The sequence below is a fragment of the Lepidochelys olivacea genome (assembly GCF_965140295.1).
Source record: "Lepidochelys olivacea isolate rLepOli2 genome assembly, chromosome: 10".
NCBI lineage: Eukaryota > Metazoa > Chordata > Testudines > Cheloniidae > Lepidochelys > Lepidochelys olivacea.
In genome coordinates this window covers 81,313,097-81,338,204 of record NC_140420.1, presented here as the reverse complement: position 1 = coordinate 81,338,204, position 25,108 = coordinate 81,313,097, and the positions used below count along the sequence as shown (strand labels likewise).

At 40.0% G+C, this 25,108-nt stretch overlaps 1 protein-coding gene across 2 annotated transcripts in view; it reads right to left on the bottom strand.

The window, feature by feature from the left end:
* Positions 1 to 877: 877 nt before the first annotated feature.
* The window catches only part of PIAS1 (protein inhibitor of activated STAT 1), a 95,908-nt gene continuing 71,677 nt past the window's right edge, over positions 878 to 25,108 (bottom strand). The window contains exons 3-14 of one of the 2 annotated variants that reach the window (XM_084641775.1): positions 24,897 to 24,981; positions 24,135 to 24,182; positions 22,640 to 22,730; positions 21,559 to 21,693; positions 16,133 to 16,238; positions 14,049 to 14,122; positions 6,660 to 6,820; positions 5,113 to 5,243; positions 4,541 to 4,718; positions 2,929 to 3,071; positions 2,560 to 2,597; positions 878 to 1,336 (exon numbers count right to left, since the gene is read on the bottom strand). In XM_084641775.1, the coding sequence (XP_084497901.1) occupies positions 1,043 to 1,336; positions 2,560 to 2,597; positions 2,929 to 3,071; positions 4,541 to 4,718; positions 5,113 to 5,243; positions 6,660 to 6,820; positions 14,049 to 14,122; positions 16,133 to 16,238; positions 21,559 to 21,693; positions 22,640 to 22,730; positions 24,135 to 24,182; positions 24,897 to 24,981 (1,484 nt within the window). In that variant the 3' untranslated portion in view covers positions 878 to 1,042. The remainder of the gene's footprint in view (positions 1,337 to 2,559; positions 2,598 to 2,928; positions 3,072 to 4,540; positions 4,719 to 5,112; positions 5,244 to 6,659; positions 6,821 to 14,048; positions 14,123 to 16,132; positions 16,239 to 21,558; positions 21,694 to 22,639; positions 22,731 to 24,134; positions 24,183 to 24,896; positions 24,982 to 25,108) is intronic. The other variant, XM_084641776.1, reaches the window with a different exon arrangement.

The following is a 25,108-nucleotide window of genomic DNA, read 5'->3' as shown; positions in this document are numbered from 1 at the left end:
ACCACTGACAGCAGCACAAACCATGCAACAGTGCATTCTAAACCATACTTCCTTCTCTTTGTTTGACAGGCTTGTTTTTAGCAGAAATTTAATCTATTGTGGCCAAAAGTAGGTATTCACTGACAGAGCCATTTTGGCCCCAATTCAGTAAGCTACTTAAGCACACTGCTCACTTTAAAGCACATGAGTCATTCCACACCTTAAAATTTAACACACGTTTAAGTACCTTGTTGATTGGGACCGCAATTATTTAAAGGATTAATACTGGAGGTTAGAAATAAAAATCTAGAGTGACGGTGTGTCAGTGCTTTTATATGGGGCTAGATTCTATGAAACTGTCCTGTCTCAAAACAATACCTCAGCTTGAGAGTGTATGGAGTCTGGCCCATAAGAGTAACTGACACACTAATGAGCTTGCAACATGTTTGATGAAAGAGCTGGAACTCCACATGCCAACTGAATATACAGTCATATAGAATCAGAAATGACATTTAAAACACACTCCCATATCCTGCACTACAGAGGGTATGCGGTGGAATAGTACAAGTAGGGTATATATCACTTTAAGCGTAATAAATCTGTGCTGAAAAGGGGTTAAGAGGAATTCAGTTCTACCATCAATTGTAAATGGCGTTTCCAAAAGAAAAAACCTCCTGCAACGTAGAAATTCCTTTCCTTTTTCATTAACATTACTGTGAAGAAAATAATGCCATGTGTGTCCAAACTAAAGTAAGTAAATCACTGGACAAATGCATACGTGTAAAATCTTCAGCATCCAGAAAAATGAACTGAAGTTTTTCTTTTTTTCTTTTTTCTTTTTTTTTTTTTTGTACTTTTCTTTTTTTGTTTTGTTTTACCAGTCAGGCCATCTTAGGTTTATATACAAAAGTAAAACTGAAAATATAGTTTTGTTCTCTGTACACATCTTAAGCTTTTCTTTCCTAAAAAAGGAAAAAAAACACCTTGTCTACGTTTCTAAATAGAGTAAGATAAAACCAAGCACAAAGATCTCTTTTTCTGACAAGTCCATTTAGTCCAAGAATTAGTCCAATGAAATAATGTCCGGTATGCCAAAGATAGATGCCGTGTCTGTGCTGCTTCTATTTGCAACTGGATGGCCATGATTCTCTCGCAAGCTGTTGGAGGACACAAGACTGCTGTTACTGCCACTATTGCTACCATTAGTGGCTGGGAGAGTACTGCTTCCTCCTGCATTCAACTGATCAAGAAACATCTGGGATGAAGCGTATGGGAAAAAACGAGGGTGCAAGAGTTCTGGATCATCTGACGCAGAAACTGCCGCCGCTGCAGCAGCGAGAAGGGAAGTGTTGTAATGCTGTGAAAAAAGACAACGTTGTAAAGTTACACTTCTGATTCCACAGGTTTTCTTCACAGCGGCACAAACGAGGTAGAAAGTATCTGTGTATTCTAAGCTTCCGGAATTCTAGAAACTGACAACCATTTGTCTACTCTGTGTTGTCCAAGTGTTACTTTGTAAGACAATTTGTAAAAGCAAGTGAACTGAAGACCTTGGTTTCTAAAGCCAGAAGAAAACTGGAAACAAAATTAGTACTGGTTTCAAAGTAGCAGCCATGTTAGTCTGTATCCACAAAAAGAACAGGAGTACTTGTGGCACCTTAGAGACTAACAAATTCATCTGAGCATAAGCTTTCGTGAGCTACAGCTCACTTCATTGGATGCATTCAATGAAGTGAGCTGTAGCTCACGAAAGCTTATGCTCAAATAAATGTGTTAGTCTCTTAAGTGCCACAAGTCCTCCTTTTTTTAAAATTAGTTTGCTCCTACTGGATAGTAAGCAATCTCTCTCAATTCCAAACCATAATGAGATACTATTGGGATGGTGAGAAGCAGTGTACTTTCCCTTTCTTACCCCTCCCCCACAAAACCCCCCACCTATTGGCAAGAAACTACTCATACTTGAATGGAATCTTTTGGCCAAAATTGAGAGACACAAGCCACCCACTACTGTGACATTAGAGACAGATACTTATTTTTACAGTCGGAAGACCTCTCTTACTGCACTCAAGAAACAGATTCAGGAATAGTCTGCTTAAAATCAGTAGGTAGTGATCACGGATTCCAGTAGGACCATTATTTTTTTTAGCCTACAGGCGAGCCCCAAAAGAAGTGAGCTTTCAGCTTTAAAATGACATTAACGAGAAATACTAGTTGCCGATGATCCTTTTTAAATTTAAAATAATTTAAAAGTAATTTGCATTTTGCTCTTTCTGCCAGTGGTTTCTAGTTTGCATTTCTCCTCACAATGAAAGCAGACTGCTCAGGTTCAATTCCTGCTATACATATACTAGTGCAATGATGCAATATTTGCCAGGCAAACTAAAGGGCAATGATTATTTCAGAAGAATTTCCATTCCTATTTTATTATTTCAGAAAAATTTCTCTTAGCATTCAAGTTTTGTAAAGCCTTTTTTTACAAAAACCTATACACTGGCTCAATTTCTGACTCTCTTGAATCCCTTTAGAAGGGATTTACTTAAAACTAACTTATGCTGCATTACTCATTTTTCTACAACTTACCTGATTGTCTCCTGATAGGAAAGGGAAGAAATCTAATCCTGTGGAAAGTCAAAATAAAAAGGGTTTCAGTTTCTCAAGAGAAAGTTGCCCTTCCCGCCCCCAAAATCAAATAATTTAACCGAAGTGTGATGTGGATGATCATGAAATTTAACTTTTAGTTATACCTAGACAGTGAAGTACCGTGTGTAGGAGAGATTAAGTGTTTTTATCCCTTCAGATAAGAGTTAACCTGAGTTAAGCATAGAATTATCTTCTCTGAGCCCCAAAATAGTATTTTGTATGACTGGACCACTAATCAATTGTACATTTACACTGCTTCACAATAGCGTGAACTTTTTAAGTTCAATTCAAAGCAGTAAGAAGCCTAACCTTGTAAATCATAAGGCATAGGTGTCATGTGGAATGGATGCCTGTAGTCCTGAATAAGTGATGTATTCATGTAACTTGTGTCAACAGCAGGAAGACTTGGGGTTCTTGAAACGGGAGATGCTTGATGGGGTAGGTTTAAAATGCTGCAAAGGAAAGAACATTTTTCACACTTTGTAAACATGTTTGATTTAAATATTAACCAACAGTTTGAAGAGTGCAAATTCCTGCTTGCGGAAAAAACAAAACCCAAAATACCAACACATGCATCATACAGAGCTTTAAAAACCAAAGTTAGTCCTGAAGAAATCATTCAAAATGTGGCGTGCATTACAGTAAAAGCACATGTCGCTCTGGCAAAAGACATATCCCTGACACTAGAGGGGACAGCCCCCGCCAAATTTCAAAGTCTTGTTCCAAAGCATAACGGTCTAGAACTTTAACAAATAACAGTTGTAAGGAATTTTTTTACAACTGGGGGCGGGGGGAGACAACACATTTTTCCTCTAATCTTGCTCTCAGAAATGGCTGAATCATTTGCACAGAAACATAAACCAACAGACATCTGCATGGAAAATTTCAGCCCACATGGTTACATTTTGTCAAAGTTATAAAGATATGAAAACAGGTCTTATAACGGAAAGTGTTAGGCAACTTTAACTTTAGTCAGAGGTAGCACTGCCTATATTAATAAGAGAATGAATAGCCATCACTAGTCAGGACAAAAGGACCTGAGGATTTAAGAGTTGTTTGTGTGTGTGTGTGTGTGTATATATATATTTATACACACACACACACACCCCTCTTAAATTTATATGTGTACACACACACAGTTAAAAGCCTGCATAACATCCCAACAATTATTTCTATATGCTACACAGGGCATTTCCTATGGAGCAACAGCCAAGGAGATCTTAACTAGACTCACATGATCACTGAGCGGCTTTAGTACTGGGATAATAATCAGAACAATGGCACAATCCCTTTGTATAGGCCCAGAGTTTTCATCCATGAATGTTTTACCAGTTCTGCTCTATTAACAGCATCGCTATTTATTTATAGCTGGTTATTCTGGTATTCTATACTGCTGCTTTGCTGGTGGTAGTCTTTGGCAAAAACAGACAATACACCCACACCACACTATGTCAGTTTCTCATACTGCTGTTGTTCTCAGTTGTGTACTTTGTTTCCACAATTCTCTACTAGCACAGATTAATTTCCAAACCTCTCAAAATATTTGTTTCTTCAACTATACTAGCTCAAGACCTTTTTCAATGGTTTCCTTTTTTGTCATAGGTCAGTTACAAAAATGGCTTCATCATTGTACTGTGTTTTGTAGTAAAACCCATAAAGTTCAGCCTGTGAAGTTGCAGCAAGACAAATCTTCACTTCTGCTAGCAGACCACCATCTTTTTAACTCCCAGTCTGTGAGTTATGAGTTACTGAGATCAAGCCATAGTTTGAGGTATCAAGTTCTGTTGTAATAAACTCAGGACAGACTTTGAATAGTGAACTTCCAAGGTGCAATTAAATTTCACTTGATATTTGTTTTCACCATTGCGTGTCGTGAACATATTTTCATCTTAACTAAAAATAGTGCCCACTTTATTCTTACCCCTTATTATTTAGTGGTGATGCAGGAGAAATGGAAGGACAGCTCCTCTTGGCAGACGGTACCTCCTCCTCCTCATCTGAGGAGCTGTCTATGGTTAGATCAATCACTTCTACTTTCTTATTTTTATTTGATTGCTGGTGAGAAGACACTTGATGATCCAAGGAAGAACTTATGCATCCTACAAAGATTTAAGAAACACGCTAATTATTTAAGCCATAATTTATATTGTACATGCATTACAACGAAGACAAGCGTCACTTGGTTAAATTAAAATTATACATGCTTGCCATAAATAAAGCTTAGAAGCCAACAAAAGTGGAAAGAAAACCAGATTAAAAAGCATTAACAAAGCTTCAGAAATACAGACAGGCTCACATGGATGTTAATGTTACTCAAACATCTTACTTCAGTTTCATCAATAAAAAGCTACAGCTACACAAAGGGAACGGGCATGTTCCGTTGCTCATAGAATTGTAGTACTCTTTTAGAAACAAACCCACATTTTAATATTTTAAACAATGTGGGTTAACAATACGAGATTTAGTTTGTACCTTCAAAAATTTAAGACTTACCATCAACTCCATTGTAAGACGCAGTTACTTCTTGAACCTCCTTTTTGGATCTCATGGGAGCCCATGACCCGTCCTCCTTAAACTGAATTTCATCACAGTCTGTGCAGTACTTCAAGATTTCCATAAACAACCTGTGAAGCAAAAACCTTAATATCCATCTTCAAAAAATAAAAAGGAAATGGAGAAAAACTTTAAATTAGATTAAATTAAGGTAAATTAGAACCATTCTTTTGAAAGGATTAGTCCTATTTGAGAATTTCAGGCATTTCTCTCTCCTCGGTACAAGTTCTTAACAAGGAAACTGAAATGTTAAAATATTACTTAAAATAACCTGCACATTCACTTAATGATACAGTAGAATCTCGACTGTCCAAACCTCAATGTGTTGAGCTCCTTGTTGTCCAAAACAGGTTCGTGCCCCACTATGTATATTACGATGAAAATTCCCCTATTTATCCAAATTTAGTCAATGACTTCCCTGACATTTAGATAATCAAGGATATAATGTATTTTCTAGGAATCCAAACATTTGGGTAACTCAAATGGACTCTAGTACATTGCATCAAGAAATGATGCACAAATCGGTAAGTAAGTACATTTATCTCAAGGCAAAACAGTGAGGAACAATCACTGCTCATAACTGCATACCCCAATTTGCCACCGTAACCATCAGTTGCTTGTTTCCCTTAAGATTCCTTCTACTATGGATGGAGTAATGTTAACAAAAAAATTGAACACAAAGCTTCCTTAAACTGACTGTGAACACAGCTGGCCTAACCATGTACGAAGATGTCTGAGGGGCAGCCATTTCTGAAGCAGGCTCTCAGAAATTATTCCATCTGTAAAGTGGACAGGGCCACTACGTAAAATGAACAAAATCCCTCAAAAGAGGAGGCCAGAGGGCAGACAATACTACTCTAAGGAATGAATTTCCTACTGACTGTGCAATTAGCTCTTATTTCTGTAAAATAATATTCTATGTTGATCCCTACTGCCGAGGGATAAAATCTGGAGGAAGGATTAGGAGAGAGGCTAGTTAAAATAGCATAATCACCTTGATATATCTTCTTTACCAACAGAGCTATGGATATTAGCTTTTTGATGACTCAAGTGTATCAATCCATAGAGATTCACTTTGGGAAATACGTTTCAACCTGGGAAAGAGTGATCCTTCCCAGTAATTAAAATTAAGCTTTTTCTCCCGAACAGAACCACATGATAATTTCCTCATTCCCCCCAGGACACACACACTGCTTTTGGAGAAGCAAATTCCTGCCCAGGTAGATTGGGATCTGAAGAACTAATGCTGAGCACTGAATCCATATGTTGCAGGTGTGCACAGAAGCTGGTGCTTGCTTTCAGTGAGGTTTTTAGGTTCTTTGGGGCGTTTTTTAGTAAGTAGCATCAGGGAAATAAACACATGTAACAACTCCAAATGTAGAATGTGCAAAAAATTTAGATAGGAATGTCTTCTTATAAACTATTCCCAGACACGGTACATCACAATTACAAATTATGCACTGTATTTTGCTCCAAATGTTACTTACCCATCAATAATGAGGTGTTCATAGGGAGCCTTCTTGTCACAAACAGGACAAACCCAAGTAGGTTTCTTCTCATTCATCTGAATGTACAGAGTGGCATCAAAACACTGCAGATGTGAACAAGTCAGGGCCCTGCATGGGATAGTTAGCCGCATTTTCCCAAGCTTTAGGAGGAGAAAAAAAAAAAATGGTTGCCTCTTTTGAAAAACAAACGTTCATCTGTTTTAACCACGAAGATGCAACTGTGCTAGAGTTCAGTTTCTAAACATTAAGTATTTCAGGAAATACAAGTTCTGATTATTATATTCAAGTCACACACCTTTGCTGTGTCTTTTCTGTGTACCGATAGCATCAATAACAAGTGCTACTACAGATAGATTTTTTGTCAACAAAGTTCAGACATCGGAAATGGAAGACCATTTCATTTTTATACTCCTGGCCCAAAATGCAAAGTCAATTTACCTTTAGTGTTTTAGACTAATAAATATGAAAAATAATTATTCTCCCTCACTGGTGTACTGGAAGCTACAGCTAATTTGCCATCCACTACCACCACACCTAGTCTCTTTCAGCACTACAGAGTATCTACATAGTGTGGAAGACTATATAAGAGATGACGAGGTTCATTCCCAGCCTTGAGACAGGAAGTGTCTTTTTATTCTGTGTTTGTTCAGCACCCAGCACAATGTGGCTCTGCTCCATCACTGGGGATCCCAACCAACACCATCCTCCAAATCAACAACTGCCGACCTGAAGTATGTCCAAAATGGAAAAATCTACTCCAAAAGAACAGTGTCTAAGCAATGTAGATGATCACACTCACACAGCATACTACAGGAAGAGAGAGCGCTCAACCTAAGATTTAGACAAGAAAAATCTTGACAAAGAAAATGCAGTCCAAAACCAATCCAGAGCCTAAAAATATTCCAGGCTCTCCCATTTAAGTAAAATACCTAATGGAACAGTTTGCAGGATGTTTCAGAAGCTACATGGTCATGTACACTCCTAAGAGGCAATACAGGACTAGAGCCACAGGGTGGCACTCGCTCTCAAAACATCAGCGAAGCTAAAAAAACCAACAAAAGAGAACAAAGGCTCTGCTTGCAGTGAACTACTTCCTTCCCAAAGCTTCTCCACAGCAACCTTTAAGCAGCGTGAAATACCTGCTTCCATTCTCAGCAACATTCATCCATACAGTAGTTTCTAACCCATATCTTTATCTTGTTTATTTTTCTTCCCTCTGGCTTTCAATCACTAACACAAGTCACCTACAGATGGGAGGGGAGTCATACATCTCCCAGGGGAATATGCAGTAATGGTAGTATAGAGATCAGTCAGCAGGAGGTGCTATGCATGCCATGCATTTGGCAACCCTTCCCCCAATACCCATGACCAAGCATATTATTTCTTTCACACAGTACTAGTCCCCCTGATCCATGTCTGTTCTAAATTCATATCTCCCAGATGGTAGGTCAATGGCTCATTTGTCTTTTGGACACAGTACAATTCACCAACTACAATCAGTATCATGATTAAGCATGTTGGAAACAGAAGACCTTTTGTTTTCCAGAACCTGGATGCTTAAATATGATGCAAACTAAAAACAATAGCAGCAGCAGAGCAGTGACACAAAACTCCCTAGGAAAAAACAGGTTAACGAGTATTGTAACAAGCTTTGCAGTGTAGGATGTTGAACTCATTCTTAAATACATGACGCCAAATAATGCATTGCCACACACATCAAGAAATAGAAGTTTTCTTCTCATAATACCATTACCACATTACACACATAATTTCTGAGTACTAGTTAAGACTTAATAGGATACCTAAATACAGTGTGTGCAATGTGGACAAGAAATGGTGGTCTCATTTCCCAGCTTTGCATGAAAACTTATTGGGTTAGATCCTTCAGTTTGGCCAAGCTGTGTTCATGTTACTAAGGTAAAAGATGCAGAAGGGAGGGAAACTTAGATCATCTTTACACACCACATAAAGGAACAATACAGGGTTCAAGTCCAATATTTCTGGCTGCACTCTCACATCATTTAGCCTAATACATTGTAAATGCATATAATAGAGTTATCTTCACAATAAAAAGAGAAAAACTAAAAAAAAAAAAGAGGAAGTTTAGAATTTGCAGAAAATTGTAGAACCACAATAGTTGCCAGATTGGGGGGGGAGGGGTGTGTGAAATTCATGTCAATTATTTACTCCTTTCCTCAAGGCTGGGGTTATTTCTGGAAACACACATATGGTCTTTCAAACTTCCTCATGCAAACTGTCCTATCAGCAGCCTCTTTGTTGCTGAATCCTGGGTCAGCTCCTTCCAGGTCCTTGCTTGAATTTCACAAAGTTGGGGTAGGGCTTATTTGCAAAAGCAGCTTACAAGGAAATTCAGAACATATTCAGAGGTGATTTTTCAGCCTCTTAGAACCTTTATATTTTTCTCCTCTCAAATTTAGGGCGCAGCCTTGCAACCTTTATTCATGCATGTAGTCCCATTTATTCCCTTAGAACTACTTTCATAAGCAAGAATTGGGATAGCTCAGTGGTTTGAGTATTGGCCTGCTAAACTCAGGGTTGAGAGTTCAATCCTTAAGGGGCCATTTAGGGATCTGGGGCAAAAATTGGGGCTTGGTCCTGCTTTGAGCAGGCGGTTGGACTAGATGACCTCCTGAGGTCCCTTCCAACCCTGATATTCTATTCTATGAATTACTCCTGCAAGTGAGGGCTGCAGCATGGGTCTTTTAGCAGCCATTTTTCACCATGCCATGCTTTACATTCTTTGGTTCTGGTACCTGAATTACTGGAGATTAAGAACACTTTAAAAGGAATGATATCAGGAGGGCCAAATCGCATTTGGAGTTGCAGGTAGCAAGAGATGTCACGAGTAACAAGAAGGGTTTCTTCAGGTGTGTTGGCAACAAGAAGAAAGCCAAGGAAAGTGTGGGCCCCTTACTGAATGAGGGAGGCAACCTAGTGACAGAGGATGTGGAAAAAGCTAATGTACTCAATGCTTTTTTTGCCTCTGTCTTCACTAACAAGGTCAGCTCCCAGACTGCTGCGCTGGGCATCACAAAATGGGGAAGAGATGGCCAGCCCTCTGTGGAGATAGAGGTGGTTAGGGACTATTTAGAAAAGCTGGACGTGCACAAGTCCATGGGGCCGGACGAGTTGCATCCGAGAGTGCTGAAGGAATTGGCGGCTGTGATTGCAGAGCCATTGGCCATTATCTTTGAAAACTCGTGGCGAACCGGGGAAGTCCCGGATGACTGGAAAAAGGCTAATGTAGTGCCAATCTTTAAAAAAGGGAAGAAGGAGGATCCTGGGAACTACAGGCCAGTCAGCCTCACCTCAGTCCCTGGAAAAATCATGGAGCAGGTCCTCAAAGAATCAATCCTGAAGCACTTGCATAAGAGGAAAGTGATCAGGAACAGCCAGCATGGATTCACCAAGGGAAGGTCATGCCTGACTGGACTGTGATTCACCAAGGGAAGGTCATGCCTGACTAATCTAATCGCCTTTTATGATGAGATTACTGGTTCTGTGGATGAAGGGAAAGCAGTGGATGTATTGTTTCTTGACTTTAGCAAAGCTTTTGACACGGTCTCCCACAGTATTCTTGTCAGCAAGTTAAGGAAGTATGGGCTGGATGAATGCATTATAAGGTGGGTAGAAAGCTGGCTAGATTGTCGGGCTCAACGGGTAGTGATCAATGGCTCCAAGTCTAGTTGGCAGCCGGTATCAAGTGGAGTGCCCCAAGGCTCGGTCTTGGGGCCGGTTTTGTTCAATATCTTCATAAATGATCTGGAGGATGGTGTGGATTGCACTCTCAGCAAATTTGCGGATGATACTAAACTGGGAGGAGTGGTAGATACGCTGGAGGGAAGGGATAGGATACAGAAGGACCTAGACCAATTGGAGGATTGGGCCAAAAGAAATCTGATGAGGTTCAATAAGGATAAGTGCAGGGTCCTGCACTTAGGATGGAAGAATCCAATGCACCGCTACAGACTAGGGACCGAATGGCTAGGCAGCAGTTCTGCGGAAAAGGACCTAGGGGTGACAGTGGACGAGAAGCTGAATATGAGTCAGCAGTGTGCCCTTGTTGCCAAGAAGGCCAATGGCATTTTGGGATGTATAAGTAGGGGCATAGCGAGCAGATCGAGGGACGTGATCGTTCCCCTCTATTCGACATTGGTGAGGCCTCATCTGGAGTACTGTGTCCAGTTTTGGGCCCCACACTACAAGAAGGATGTGGATAAATTGGAGAGAGTCCAGCGAAGGGCAACAAAAATGATTAGGGGTCTGGAACACATGACTTATGAGGAGAGGCTGAGGGAGCTGGGATTGTTTAGCCTGCAGAAGAGAAGAATGAGGGGGGATTTGATAGCTGCTTTCAACTACCTGAAAGGGAGTTCCAAAGAGGATGGCTCTAGACTGTTCTCAATGGTAGCAGATGACAGAACGAGGAGTAATGGTCTCAAGTTGCAGTGGGGGAGGTTTAGATTGGATATTAGGAAAAACTTTTTCACTAAGAGGGTGGTGAAACACTGGAATGTGTTACCTAGGGAGGTGGTAGAATCTCCTTCCTTAGAGGTTTTTAAGGTCAGGCTTGACAAAGCCCTGGCTGGGATGATTTAACTGGGAATTGGTCCTGCTTCGAGCAGGGGGTTGGACTAGATGACCTTCAGGGGTCCCTTCCAACCCTGATATTCTATGATTCTATGATAAAAAAAAAAGATGAGACTTTACTCTCCAAAAGCGAAGATTTTTTCTTCAAACTTTCCAAAGGAAAATTTACCGTGGGTCTGAGACCAAGCATTGACAGTTTCTGGGAAAAATTTCTACAGGGAACTGAAAGTTATGTATTAGCAAATGAGAACAAGGGTTTTGTCATAGAATTGTGTTCAGGACCATGAATACTATGTTATTAGTCACCATCCTAGTTCATTTATATTGCAAGCGCCACTTTACAGGACACACAGGAAGATATGGTATCTGTCCTTAAGAACTTCTGCAATGACACAACAAAGAAAGAGGAACAGTGAAGCACACTGAAGGATGACTCCCAAAGTGTGTGCATGTTACATACACATCACCAGGATGATACAGAAAAATATGCCTAACATATTCTGTTTTAAACCTTACGTTTATTAGAAGAGACTAGGCTTAAAGAGAAAAAGGTAGCATAGACTGAGATAAAAACCATTCCACAAGAGCCACTTCTCAAAGCTCGGTTAGGTATTTCATTTATATTTCACAACACTAAAAACTTAATTTTTCATTTCTGCATTAATTTTAATTCAGCTATCTTTAAGCTTGCAGCCATGGAGACTGCCTTGCTCTACGTCCTTCCTGCTCTAATATAAATTCATCTGAACCAAAACTCAGACAAAGAGCAAACATTTAAAAAGCTCTAGCTAAAAGGACAGATTACGAGACCCCAAGTTGCAAAAAAACCCTCTTACTATTCCTATACATAAAAGAAAATACCTGTAAGCTTGTTTTTCCTAGATCAATTTCTAGGTATGTTTAAGAATAAAACTGATGGACTGTTCTTTCCCTCTATAAATAGGGGTAAATAGGACAACAAACCGATGTATTGTTTTAGAAAACTGGTCAGCAGGAAACCAAAACCAAAAGGTTGCAAAAACGATTAAATTGCCAAAAGTGCCAATGAAAGGCAATCAGCTACTACTGAAGTAAACATCTGTAACTCCAAAAGATGCACCAGGATTTAAGTGACTGAGCTACTGTATTAGCACTGTTAACGCCTAAAAATTAGACAGTTCCTAGATTTAGTAAATTAATCCCTATTACTGCTTTTCATTGGAGCCTAAGTAGTCTTTAACTTTAGGAAATAAAAGCATTGTACTTAAAGAATTAAACCATGGCAGCACAGTACTAGTACTTCCTAAGGTAATGAGGTTCCAACAGTACATAACAAAAATTTAACTATGCAAAGATTCAACAAAATCAAGTTACTCTAAAGTTAATAATATTATGTATACAAGAGTGTTCTTGACCTTTACATTAATACATTATTTGTATTACATCTCTCAAACTCTTAAGAACAGGATTTCACTTTTTATAAAAGCAATACTCTTGCACTCTCTTTTGCTTAATAAAAAAAGAGTACTTTTATCTGGTGACATAAGTGTTAAATACTATTATAACTAATATGTGCCATACCAAAAAGCCTTAAGAATGAAGATTAAATATTAAAATATCCAGCACAGCTATAAACATATAATAATCTGCCTAACAAATACTTTTATAAAAGAGTCAGCAAAGTGAATTGTGTTCTTTGCAAGGTGGAGCTTTTTTATCCAAAAATATCTTTCCATTGTCAGAATCCAAGAAGCCATTTAATAACCTTACAAATAAGCCCCAATTTTGCCAGGCAACAGAGTAAGTAGCAAAGTCAGCTTTATTCTTGAGAGTCACATTTCAAAACTGAAAACTTTCAGCATCACGCTTGAGTGGATCTAGACAAATCAGGAAACAGATGCATCCTTATTCTTGACACAGTTTAAGTTTTAGCTGCAATTAAGACACTGTTGACCAAAGACAGAGCACACAGTAATGAAGAAGTATGTTACATTTCATGGGAAAACTAAGGGTATACAGGATGCAAAATAAAGTTCATAACAATTATAATTCATACTGTGTAATTCAGCTGGTGATAAGAAACTGTAATATGTACAAACTATTGTTTAATTCCTCTTCTTTTCCAGCTCCTTTCACCTCTGGTAACAGTTTAATAAATCTGTTTTGATTAATGTGTCTGATCTCATTTCCAAATTCCAAGGGACTAATAACTGAAGTCATTTGTGAGTTACACAGATTGGTATGGGAAGCAAGCAACCCTGTCTATTTCAAATTTTGCAGCAACCTTTATTTGCTTAAAATGTCCTTCGGACTATTGATTCTTTTTTTAAATTGAAAACAATAAAGCCCTGTAATTGAAGTGTACCTATATACCTATCACCTTCAGTTACAGGGATTTATCTCTTTGGCTCCAGGAGCCAGTTGTTGGTGTGCATGTGTACACGGATACATTCATCCTATTGCTAATAGTGGTTGTACCATGGCCAAGCACCAAGAAGTTAAGCTATGTTCAATATCTAGATAAACTATCCCCTTTTAGGACCCAACCCATCAACACTTAAAGGTGATTAACTTAAAGTATTTGCATAGCCCCAGTGAAGTGAATGGAACTATTCACACGCTCAAGGTTAATCACGTGCTTATGTGCTTTGCTGGATCCCAAACTCAAAGAGTTAATATATAAGTGAACACAGCTTTTAACTTGCATTAAAAATTGACCCGTAACAGCCAGTTCAGTTTCATCAGAACCAGCTTTGCAGGAGTTACTTTTATACTTACTGGACACAGAAGAGAAACTCTTAAACTGGTTGTAGCTATTTCACTGTCTGGGTCTGCAGTCAGTTTCTCTTTTACTGCCATTTGAAGGAAGAAGAAAAAAGAAAAAACAGAGAAAGGTTTGTTATGCACACTTCACCAGGATGATGATAGTAATACACATGCCTAAAACAATCTGCTTTAAACCTGCAGTTTGCCATGTCTATTTGGAATGAGCAACATTGATTATATTGTCCCAAACTCCTGCAGTTCTGTAAACCTGAAGAAAAATATTCATGTCTGCATGTGTAGAGTGTAGTTCCCATGCAGTTTCTACTCTCCTAAAACTTCAGTGGAGCACCATGAAAGGAGAAACTTCTTAAACACAATATTTCATTTCTAAAAAAGAGTTTCTGCATAAAAATACTAGATTTTTATGCGTAGGCAATTTTAAAGTGATAAGCTCTCTAATAAAGCAATATCAAGTTCTTTGGTCAACTGCCGGATTTAGGCACATTAAAAAAAATAATTTGTTAAATCCTGCATGTAGGCTTGCAACGTCCTGCCTCTTTGAAATAGATATTAGGGGCTCCAATGATTCAAGGGAAATGCACCCTTGCAGAATGCTGGTTGCAGAATTGATAGGCAAAAGGAGGAGCATGACCAGGCAGGCAACTCGTATAGAATTAGTATTGTAAGGACTGCAGTCAAATATAGGCCCTGGCTCCTCCCTTGCACCCTCTATTTTTGTCTATAAAAAGAGTTATAAAAAGTAACATAGCTGAGATTTAAATGCAGAGAAATCAGGCAATTCCAAGTCACAGTTGCTACATGAGCCTTAGCTGCTCCTTCTTAGTGGGTGTTTCATTAATGTGTATACCTTGTAAGTGCAGTGCGGCCAAGCTTAACACAAAGTCCTTGAGAGGAGGAGACAAATGGCTCAGGAAACTTTGTTGGATTGCCTGATTTTTGTGCCCTTAAATTTCAAATCATAATGTTACATTAACAGAGTTTCATACACATAACTGTTCAATATTATTTTTGTACTTGGCATTTAGTGGTGTCCTAGTCTATGTAGGTTCTGCTACGGTGTTCATCACTGTAGTACCTGTGTACCTTCCAGAAGTAAATGAAGCAACGTGACTAAGTTCTGTCACATGTTTGTTCCCGCATCCTCTCCTTGGGAAGAAATGTGCACAGCAGCGTGCTCTGTTTTTTGTTTTTTAAGTTAATTACACACACACACACAGCGCTGTATCTTTGCATTAGAGAAGGCAAGATCAAAGAAACACACCTTGCACTTAGCCCAGAAGGTGATGAGGTTTGGGATGGTCCAGTGGGGGGGAGGTCATACCACAGTCTTGGACCATCCCCCAGTCAATCACTGTTTCCTGCACAGATGAGCTTTACCCTTATTGTGGAAACTTCCATTGTGCCAGGGGAGCTAAGTTGTCAACTACGGTCAACGTATCAGTATGTTGATATCAGGGAACATCATCAGCCACTGAGTTCACATTAGGAACTCTGAGCAAAATGCCAGGTGAAATTAGTTTACTGATTTTTAACAAATTAAAACCGGATTAGTTGAGTGGCCAAAAATTCTCTTGCATTTTTACTCTACTGTGGCAATGGTCTTACCGGGCTGGCTCATAATTCAGGCAAAGGCCTTTGATTACTCAGATTTAGACCAGACTTCAGTGATAGCCATCAATGGAATGAATGGATTCTAGGATTCTCTCTTTTTAAAAGAAAGGTTTGAGAGTTCACTATATTTTTTTCCTGCGAAAGGGTGAATTAAGCAATGATAAGTATTTGGGGGGAAAAGAAAAGGCTAGAGTTGCAAAGTTACACCATGGGTTGCGTGGAAGCCTCAAAGAGCAGTAACTATCACAGTAGTATGGTGATACAAAACAACCAACAAGTCTGCTAGTGAAGATTTAGTTTCTGAAGGGATCAGCAGGTTCTTCCTTTTTTTCCTTATTCCTGTGGCTCAAAAATTTAGATTTACAAAAAGTAGCCTTGAGTATCGTACCAGAGGTCAGGGCTAAAAATCTTATAAAAGCTGTTTCTTTATATTTAGATCAAGAATTTGAATGCATTAGACATACTTAGTGCTTTAGAATGATCAGGATTCCTTATTCCTTTTGCTCGTAACCTCTGTAGTAACACTGTAGAAGACAGCTGTTTTACAAGATAAACTGCCATAGAATAATTCTGGAAAACAAACATATAATGAAACAACTCAGCTGATATAATCAAATCAACAAAGAATCTGCATAAACACCATGTAAAATTTATAATCTCTGCGATTATGTGGACCTAGACTTCAACCATCGCTACAAAATGGTGGCATAACTTTTTCAGACTAAAGAAAATCCATTGTGTCTATGTTCTTAGTAGGTACTAGGAAGTTCTCAGGACCAGGATTTTAGTCCTTAGGATAGAAGCAGCAAGGCGAATCACAAGCTCCACTGAGATTAGAGCCAGGTGCAAGGGAAGTTATATATTCAATAATTCCAACACCACAGTTATCACTTTTCTCAAAATTTCAAACCTGCAACTTGGGGCATTTCGTCAACAAGCAATTTATAAAGGATAATTTCATATCAATAGCATTAAGCCAAAGTGCAGTACTGCACACATATTTAAGGGAAAAAGTCATGTTAAATTTGGTCTAAAGTTCAAGTTTTGAAAAATAAGCTTTTATAAAACTTAAGACCAGTAGACATGCTTCCATGAACATATTTCATTTAACTGCATTTGAAACAAGTGGTCTTTTAAAAACCAAAAAAACCAAAACAATCCAAGCTTTGCATTCTGTGCAGTGTTTACAACCCAGTCTCTACAAGCAGTGCCCTGACACGTGAGAATCTGAAAGGGAAGTTGATTACTGAACCCCACACCTAGTTTTATTGTTGGAGCCGAGAGAACAAACTAAAACTGTACAGTTGTGAAGATTTTTGATTTTTAAAGTTATCTGGGGGTTTTCATATGAACAATATCATATCATAAGTAAGTACACTGTCTTTTTAAAAAATAGGATATGAAACCACACAGTACAAGCAGAAACCCCAAGGACAAAAAAAATTGTGTCCTCATGTTGCATGGCAGGAGCACATTCAAAACCATCTGGTACAAAATTTACTCTCTCTCTCTCTCTCTCTCTAAACTTGAGCACGATTCACAATTATTTTTTTAAAATATAGAATAATCGTGTTTTCTGTGATAAACTATTTAAAAGAACCTATGCTAAGAATGTTCTTTGTGGGCAATCCCCCACTTCTGGATCCATAAGCCATTCACATTATTTGTTTGGGATAATGATAAATATGAGGAAGAACTTCAACAATAGTTGGTAGGTGGCGAGGGCTAGAGGGCTCCCCCAAAAATGTATTTTCTGAGCCACCCCAAGTCCACGCACACACCCAGCTCAGCAGGAAAAAACCCACATCTGACTGAGCCAGGGCCAGAAACAGGCTGGGGAATGGTGTAGCGATGGCCCTGCCTCAGTGCTGGATTCCTGGCAGGTGGAGCTAGATTCCTCAGCCCCAGCTGAGAGCACTGGCTCCCAAATGGCACTTCCCAGGAAGTTTCACTGGGATGGGATGAGAGTCCCTGGGGGACAATCCTGAGATGACTGGACCCAGCCCCACAGCTGCCTGCATGGTAAGCATGGGGTGACCTAAGCGCCCCCCTAAAAGGATATTTTACCAGCCACTTATGTCTTCAATAATAATATATACCATAAAATTTCACAATTTAAATACCAGAAACACATTATTTTAAATATTTTGCTCTTGCTAGAGATGCTTCCATCATTAAAAACCTCTACTGCTTTAACATGTTTGTTTAATGCCTCAATTAGGATAGAAGTTAGGGAAATGCTAATTAACATTGTGAAATTATTTACTGACAGCTTGAATCTACAAAGCTAGGTACTTGCCCAAGGCAACTTTCACAGAAGTCTTTGGAAAGCAGATTGTGCAGACACCACAATTAGGACTTCACTAAAGGTATACTCTACCAGCTGAGACATGTAACCCAATATTTAAAAAGAACAAATGCCCAATTTTTATCTATCATGCATATCCATAAAATAAAACTAATTTCTACTGATTTATTGGCAGGATCCAAATAATAGAATTAGGAAGCATTATTTCTTGTGTGGAAAAGATCTGACTAATCATTTTTGTTAGATATACTGAGTTTATTTGCCATTATTCTTCTAGTTTTGATGACTATAAATTCAAAAGCTTTTCCAAGATACAGCTATGCAATTTCAGTTATAGCAAATGTCCATTTTCACCCAGAAAGCTTTGTGAAAACAGCTACTTCACTATAAAAAGCAGCACGGTGTTGTTTTTTTCAATGCATTTCCAATAGACAAGAAATAATCTGCAGTAAACTAAAGCAGGTGAATTTTTTTGGAAACTTGTTTGACATTTTGAAGCTCACTTTTTTTTTTTCTTTTGCCTAAAAGGCCAGTAGTTTTAAAAACAGCATTCAGCAGGCATCTGTTCCATAATCTAACTGGAGATCTGGTCATGCTTCAACTTCAATCCATTTTGATAGGGGGAAAATACAAGAGTGATATTGTATACCTGACTGTTGTGCACAGATGGGCAATAATTATTTTTCTACACTGTTTCAATGAATCATGGGTTTTAGTCCACACTTGGAATAGATGATACTACATCTCAGGCTAATTCTCAGGCTCTAGAGAAATAGGATGGCTGCTGGTAGCAAAGCCACATCTGATCAGCTTTTCTCAAGTCCTCATTGATTTTGTTAAGCATATCTGGCTTTCATCATGAACATATACACACAGATTCTCAATGCATTGATCACTGATAGAGGATTGGGTCTCATGGACTGACTGACTAACCAACTAAATAAAAAATACTTTCCACAGGCTATTCCAGATGGATAGAATTTCAGTGGAATATCAATCATTTAAAAACATTAATTACATCCTCCCTTCCCCCAAAACATGCTATAAAACAAAACAGTGCAGTTAATAAAGTATGTGGATAAAATACAGCTGTGAGAATTGAAGCGTTAAATGGCAAGTTTAAATCCCCACATGCACTACTGAGCTTTCATACTTTCGAAGATTTACCTCTGCATTTTCAGAGTTAAGAAACACTCCCCCATGCAACGTGTTACACACTGGTAGGCCAGCATTACAAATCTCTTTGATCTCAGGTAACATGCGATAGCACACAGACATAAAGCGGTAGAGGGCAGGGGAAAAGAGGAAACAAAAAATCCTTAGTTACCCATTACTATACTCCATAAGTGTTTTTCTCACCAATTAAGCTTGCTTGTTAGCTTTCTAACGTATGCTGAAGGACAGGTGAGTCGCATCATACGCACATTTAACTTACGCAAATTCATCTATGCTTCCTCAGCAAAAAAAAAAAATAAAAAAAAAAAATCTGTAAATAGCACGGGCGATTCCGCCCACCATTCCACTCCACGAGCTTATGGCCCGGAGTGAGCGTGAGATGGGAGACGTGAATCTGTTGTTCCCTCAGTCAGTCTCAGTTCCGGCGTGCCTCTCATAGCGTGAACATCTCGCTGTGCTGAGTGTGATTCTAGTGTTTAAAGATACTGTACGTATTTTTTCTACAACATGGCCCCTAAACGCAAGCCAACTACTTCATCTGGTGCTCAACCGAAGAAACAGCAATCTGTTCCAACGCTGGAGGAAAAACTGGCTGTGTTGGACTTATTGAGAGACGGTATGTCGGTCCGCAACATGGAGCATAAGTATGGCCACAACAAATCTAGCATCCGTGCCATCAAGATTTGCGAGAGAGAAAATTCGTCAAGCCGTGGCATCAAGTGCTCCAATAACTGCTAAGGTGACGAGCCAGGTGTGTGATAAAACTTTAGTGAAGACTGAAAAGGCATTTAACTTATGACTGGAAGACATGAACCGTAAACGTGTGCCGATCGATGGCAACGCATTGCGAGAAAAGGCTCTTAGCCTCTACGCGCTGTTCAAACCTCCCACCAAAGAGAGACAGACAGCCTTCTGATGAGAAGGAATTCAAAGCTAGCCAAGGTTGGCTTAACAGTTTTAGGGACCGCTTCGACCTCAAAAACGTGCAGACTACTGGTGAAGCTGCATCTGACAACGAAGAGGCAGCAAAAGCCTACCCCAAACAATTAAAGAAAATCATAGAAGAAAAGGGCTATCTTCCCGAACAAGTTTTTAATGCTGACAAGACTGGGCTCTTCTGGGAAAAAATGCCCAACCGCACTTACACTACGAAATCGGAAAGACAAGCCCCTGGCTTCAAAGCAGCTAAAGACTGTGTTGTTTTGTGGCAATGCGGCTGGGCATTTAATAAAGCCGGGCTTGCTCTACAGCAGTGGTTCCCAAACTTTAGCAGCCCGGGAACCCCTTTCACTAAATTGTGAAATCTCGTGAACCCCCTCCTAAAAATGAATATTTCCAGGGATTTAAGTTTAAATTTCCTCCGCACTCCGTGAGGCTCCTGCTGCTGGACCCCTTTGACCGCCCCGGTCAACTGCCCTGCCCTGTTCTCCCTGGGGCTCGGGCTGCCAGCCCCAACTGCCCTGCCCTGTTCTCCCTGGGGCTCGGGCTGCCAGCCCCAACTGCCCTGCCCTGTTCTCCCTGGGGCTCGGGCTGCCAGCCCCAACTGCCCTGCCCTGTTCTCCCTGGGGCTCGGGCTGCCAGCCCCAACTGCCCTGCCCTGTTCTCCCTGGGGCTTGGGCTGCCAGCCCCAACTGCCCTGCCCTGTTCTCCCTGGGGCTCGGGCTGCCAGCCCTGCAACCGGGTCCCACCTGCTGCCTCCAATGCCCAGGGTCCTCTGGCCACCATTAGTGAATTTTTTTCTGGCAAACCCCCTGTAACATTGTGAACCTCAGTTTGGGAACCACTGCTCTACAGGGCTGCAAATCCCTGTGCCCTAAAAGGCAAGAACAAAAATCTGCCTGTGTTCTAGCAATCAAATAAAAAGGCTTGGGTGACAGCAGCATTGTTTCTGGATTGGTTCCACAAGTGTTTCATTCCAGAGGTCAAGCGGTACCTCGAAGAGAAAAGACTTGACTTTTAAGTGTTGCTGATCGTAGACAATGCTCCTGGCCACCCTGCTCCGGTTTGCACGTAACGACGTTGACTTCGTCTTTCTCCCCCCCATACCACCTCCATCCTCTCAACCAAGGTGTGATTCGCTGTTTCAAGGCCACATACACGAGGCTTACGTTCTCACGGATACGTAGTGCTATGGATGTTGATCCCAATCTTAATGAGATGGAGTGTATACTCAAAAAGAAAAGGAGGACTTGTAGCACCTTAGAGACTAACAAATTTATTTGAGCATAAGCTTTCGTGAGCTGTACTTTATGGGCGATTTAAGGGATTTTCAAAGGTAATTTTGACTATACGCGATTTTCACCTTACGCTGACTTTAGAACCTAACCCCCGCGTAAGATGCGACTCCACTGTAGAGCTGATTAAAACTTTTCTCTAATACATAGATCTGACCAAATAGTAACTCACTCTTCCAATTTCTGCAGTCCATGAAACGACGATGGTGTTTGGTACCGTTGTAGACAATCTGACAAGTGAGGTAATATTGATTGGTCGGCTAGGTCGCTTTGGTTCAACACCATTTTTGGTTGGTGGAAGATAGCCCTAAAATGAAACAATTATTTTTTTAATTTTTCCCTTTACAAGAGATATTTTAATCTCATTTTTCCTAACAAACTCCATGCACTGTTTGTGGAGGGATATTAACCTGCTTTTTTCCCCCCTAAGTATTTAAAAACACAACCAGCAGCCAAGATCTAAATCTTGTAACTGCTGACACCCTTCCAATTTGAAAACTCATCTTCCCAATGCAGATTTTTAGATTTAGGGAATTTTATGCTAGCCATTCTACATCAGTTACTGTTGAAGGTCTGCCATGGTAAATCTTGGAAAACTGTGCAACAGTCATAGTAACAATATGACAACTCCTAGAAATCATGGTAAAAGTTACAGTCACAGACAGGTATTTAGGAACCAACTCAACACTGCAGAACCACACTTATAAATATAGTTTAAAATATTTATCTTTATGGGGACACTAAGGGTATGTCAACACAGCAATTAAAAATCAATGGCAGGCCTGGGTCAGCTGACTCAGGCTCACAATGGATGGGCTCCAGGGCTGTAAAATTGTGGTGTAGACATTTGGGTTCAGGCTGGAGCCCAAGCTCTAGGACCCAATGAGTGGGAGAGTTCCAGAGCCCAGGCTCCAGCCTGAGCCTAAATATCTACACCACAATTGTACAAACCTCACAAACCCAAGTCAGCTGACATGGGCCCACCAGTTTAATTGCTGTGTAGACATACCCATCGACAGCTGGGGTACCTAGGTCTGAGCCCTTTCCCTTACACAGTAGGGTTACACTTTTCAATAACAGCTTGCCTAACTTTTTATCCAGTTCATTCACCCAACAATCAGACCCCCCCAACCCGATGTCAAAACAAACATTAAAAAACATGGAAGCCGCTATTCTTATGATATTTCAGGCAAACATACACCCTTAGCTGTACTACTGACATGATACAAATCAAAAGAACCTCTATTACTTACTGGAAGGCTACATGGTTTCCCATTTACTTTCACACAGAGATTGGGTGGGAAGTGATCTTCTTGTGGACAACTGGTTTCTGATAAACAAAACCTAAATGCAAAGAGTTTTGATCACCTGTCATATTTAAAATGTGTTAAACAAGTTCTTAAAGGACTTCATGCTACTAGGTATGGATTTTTGCTACTGAATTATGTGTGTTTAAGAAGATTCAGATGACGGTCTGAGCAGCAGGTAGAATTAAATCTTCAACTTTGATAGAGAAGTCTGGAATTATTGAGTTGTTCTGTATTGCCATGTGACCAACAGGCAGAAAAGCCCCAAGCACAAGTACTTGTTTGAATAAAGAGGGCTCTAGGTTCCTCTATGCGTGGCTTGTTTCTATGACTCACTCATTATGAGACAAAGCATGTTCCTGCTACCAGAATCCTTCAGTGTCTGTCCAGTTTCTCTTCCCTCGATCTTCGCTGCCTGACCTCACCTTACTAAAAGCCAAGGTTTTTGCAAAGGAGAGAATACATGCTACCTCTCCAACTATTCCTCCTTTATCTAAGATAAGCAGGCCATGCTGCAGCAGCTAAGGCTTCCAGTGTTAGTCTGATGCTCAAGGTCAGACCTTCTACCTCAGTTCAGACAGTTTCTGATAATGCTAATCTCAGTATTATGAAGGCATGTTTGCTGCTGGAAGCAGTAGTAGACAGACCCTCTTTTGTCCTCTGAGGTGACTGTAGATCCCCCGACCTCCTACGTACCAGCCTTACTGATGCGCCAGATTCAAAAGTAACCTTTTAGCTCCTCTAGATGTCTGCTAGGAGACTCAAACTACCCATTCAGAAATACCACTAAATTAAAGAGAGATTATAGGACCAAACCAAATTACAGTGAGTCTGTCAGCAAATCCAAAACAGACTGACTGTGATTTCCCCACCTCCTGTCTCCCTGGTTAAAGACATGGAATGGGGCTGCTATGCTTGACAGTTGCACCAGTTGAACAAAGTGGCCAGCACCCAACAGAAATCATGCTGGAACATCCTGTCTTCTGCTTCCTCTCTAGATCTAGCTGAGGGAGGCCCAGGCACCCATATCCAACAACAGATCTGAAGTGGGGGCAGGAAGCACAGGCACAACCTACAACTGCAAACAGAGGGAAGTTATGGTCACAGCTGAGTGCATCTAGGGCTGCTGACAGACTGGATGGACAGTCATGAGGAGCTTCTGAAAAGCTGCACAGAGCAAGGGCAAATAGCTGTAGTCTGCTCTTTTTGCAGTACCCCCAGACTGGGATTTCTAGCAGGAGTCAGCTCCTTCCTATGCCTCCTTCCCCCACTGTTAGAATACAGCAGGATTAGACTTATTTCTTCCCCCATAGCCCCTGAAAGAGCAATAATGATTTAGTTGGGTGTATACACATTAGAAGGAGATGTCATAATAAGATTTATATTCCCAAACTATTTAAAAATCCACTGGCCCCAAGATTATACTGTATGAATACTGTACCTTAGCTGGACCTGTACTGTGAAGTCACATTTGGTCCCAGAAATGTCCCTAGCAAAGATAGGACAAATACAAATTAAAAATGTGGCACATATAAAAACAAAACCTGAAAAGCAAAGCTCTGATGAGTGAGTACACTACCACAATCTGTGATACTTAATCTCTTGTGTAGGCATGCTCCTCCAAAACTGAGATTTAGCAGATTGCTCACTTGAGGACTCATCAAATGCTCACTGGACTATAAAGGACACTGGATTAAGCCTCTTGTCAGCAGTTATGGCCCATTCTTTCACTACTATCTCTACACTTTGCATATTCGCCACTATTCCTGGAGCGCCTTCCTTCTCTGGTCCATCAAACTATCAGGCTCTGTTCTTTTAAACCACTTCTGAACTATTGATCTCCATCATGTTGACTATAATAACTGAATCAATATTCTCAATCTCCGTATCTTCCTTGGTTTTATATATTGGAAGAAAAATTCCCACGAGTATGTTCACATGCTTAAAAGGAGGAATCACATCACCATGCTCATCGCCTCCTCTCGCCACCCTTCGTCACTCTCATCACATTACTAAAATTTAGATTATGAGCTCTTTCGGGCTGGGCCTGTGTCTTTTGTATGTATTCTGTGAATTGCCTAGTATACTACTGGATATTAAGACAGATTTGGGTTTGTTTTGGTCTTTTTTGAAGATACTGTATGCTGGTTCAGTTTCAGAGTTCAGAAATACTACCCTGAAGGATTTCTAGAAATGCACTTACATTGAACTGCTGATTTGCTGCACTTGTTGCGGTGTCAATGCAAATGCAAAACAGGTTTCTCGAAATCGCTGGCTATTATCTGATGCTAGGAAAAAGAAAAAGACAGAGTCACTATAAAATACAGCAATACAGAAAGTATATGTAGCATGGTACGTTGCTTTAGAATAAAACTAAAATAGCTTAATATATATTTATATCACACATGATATAGT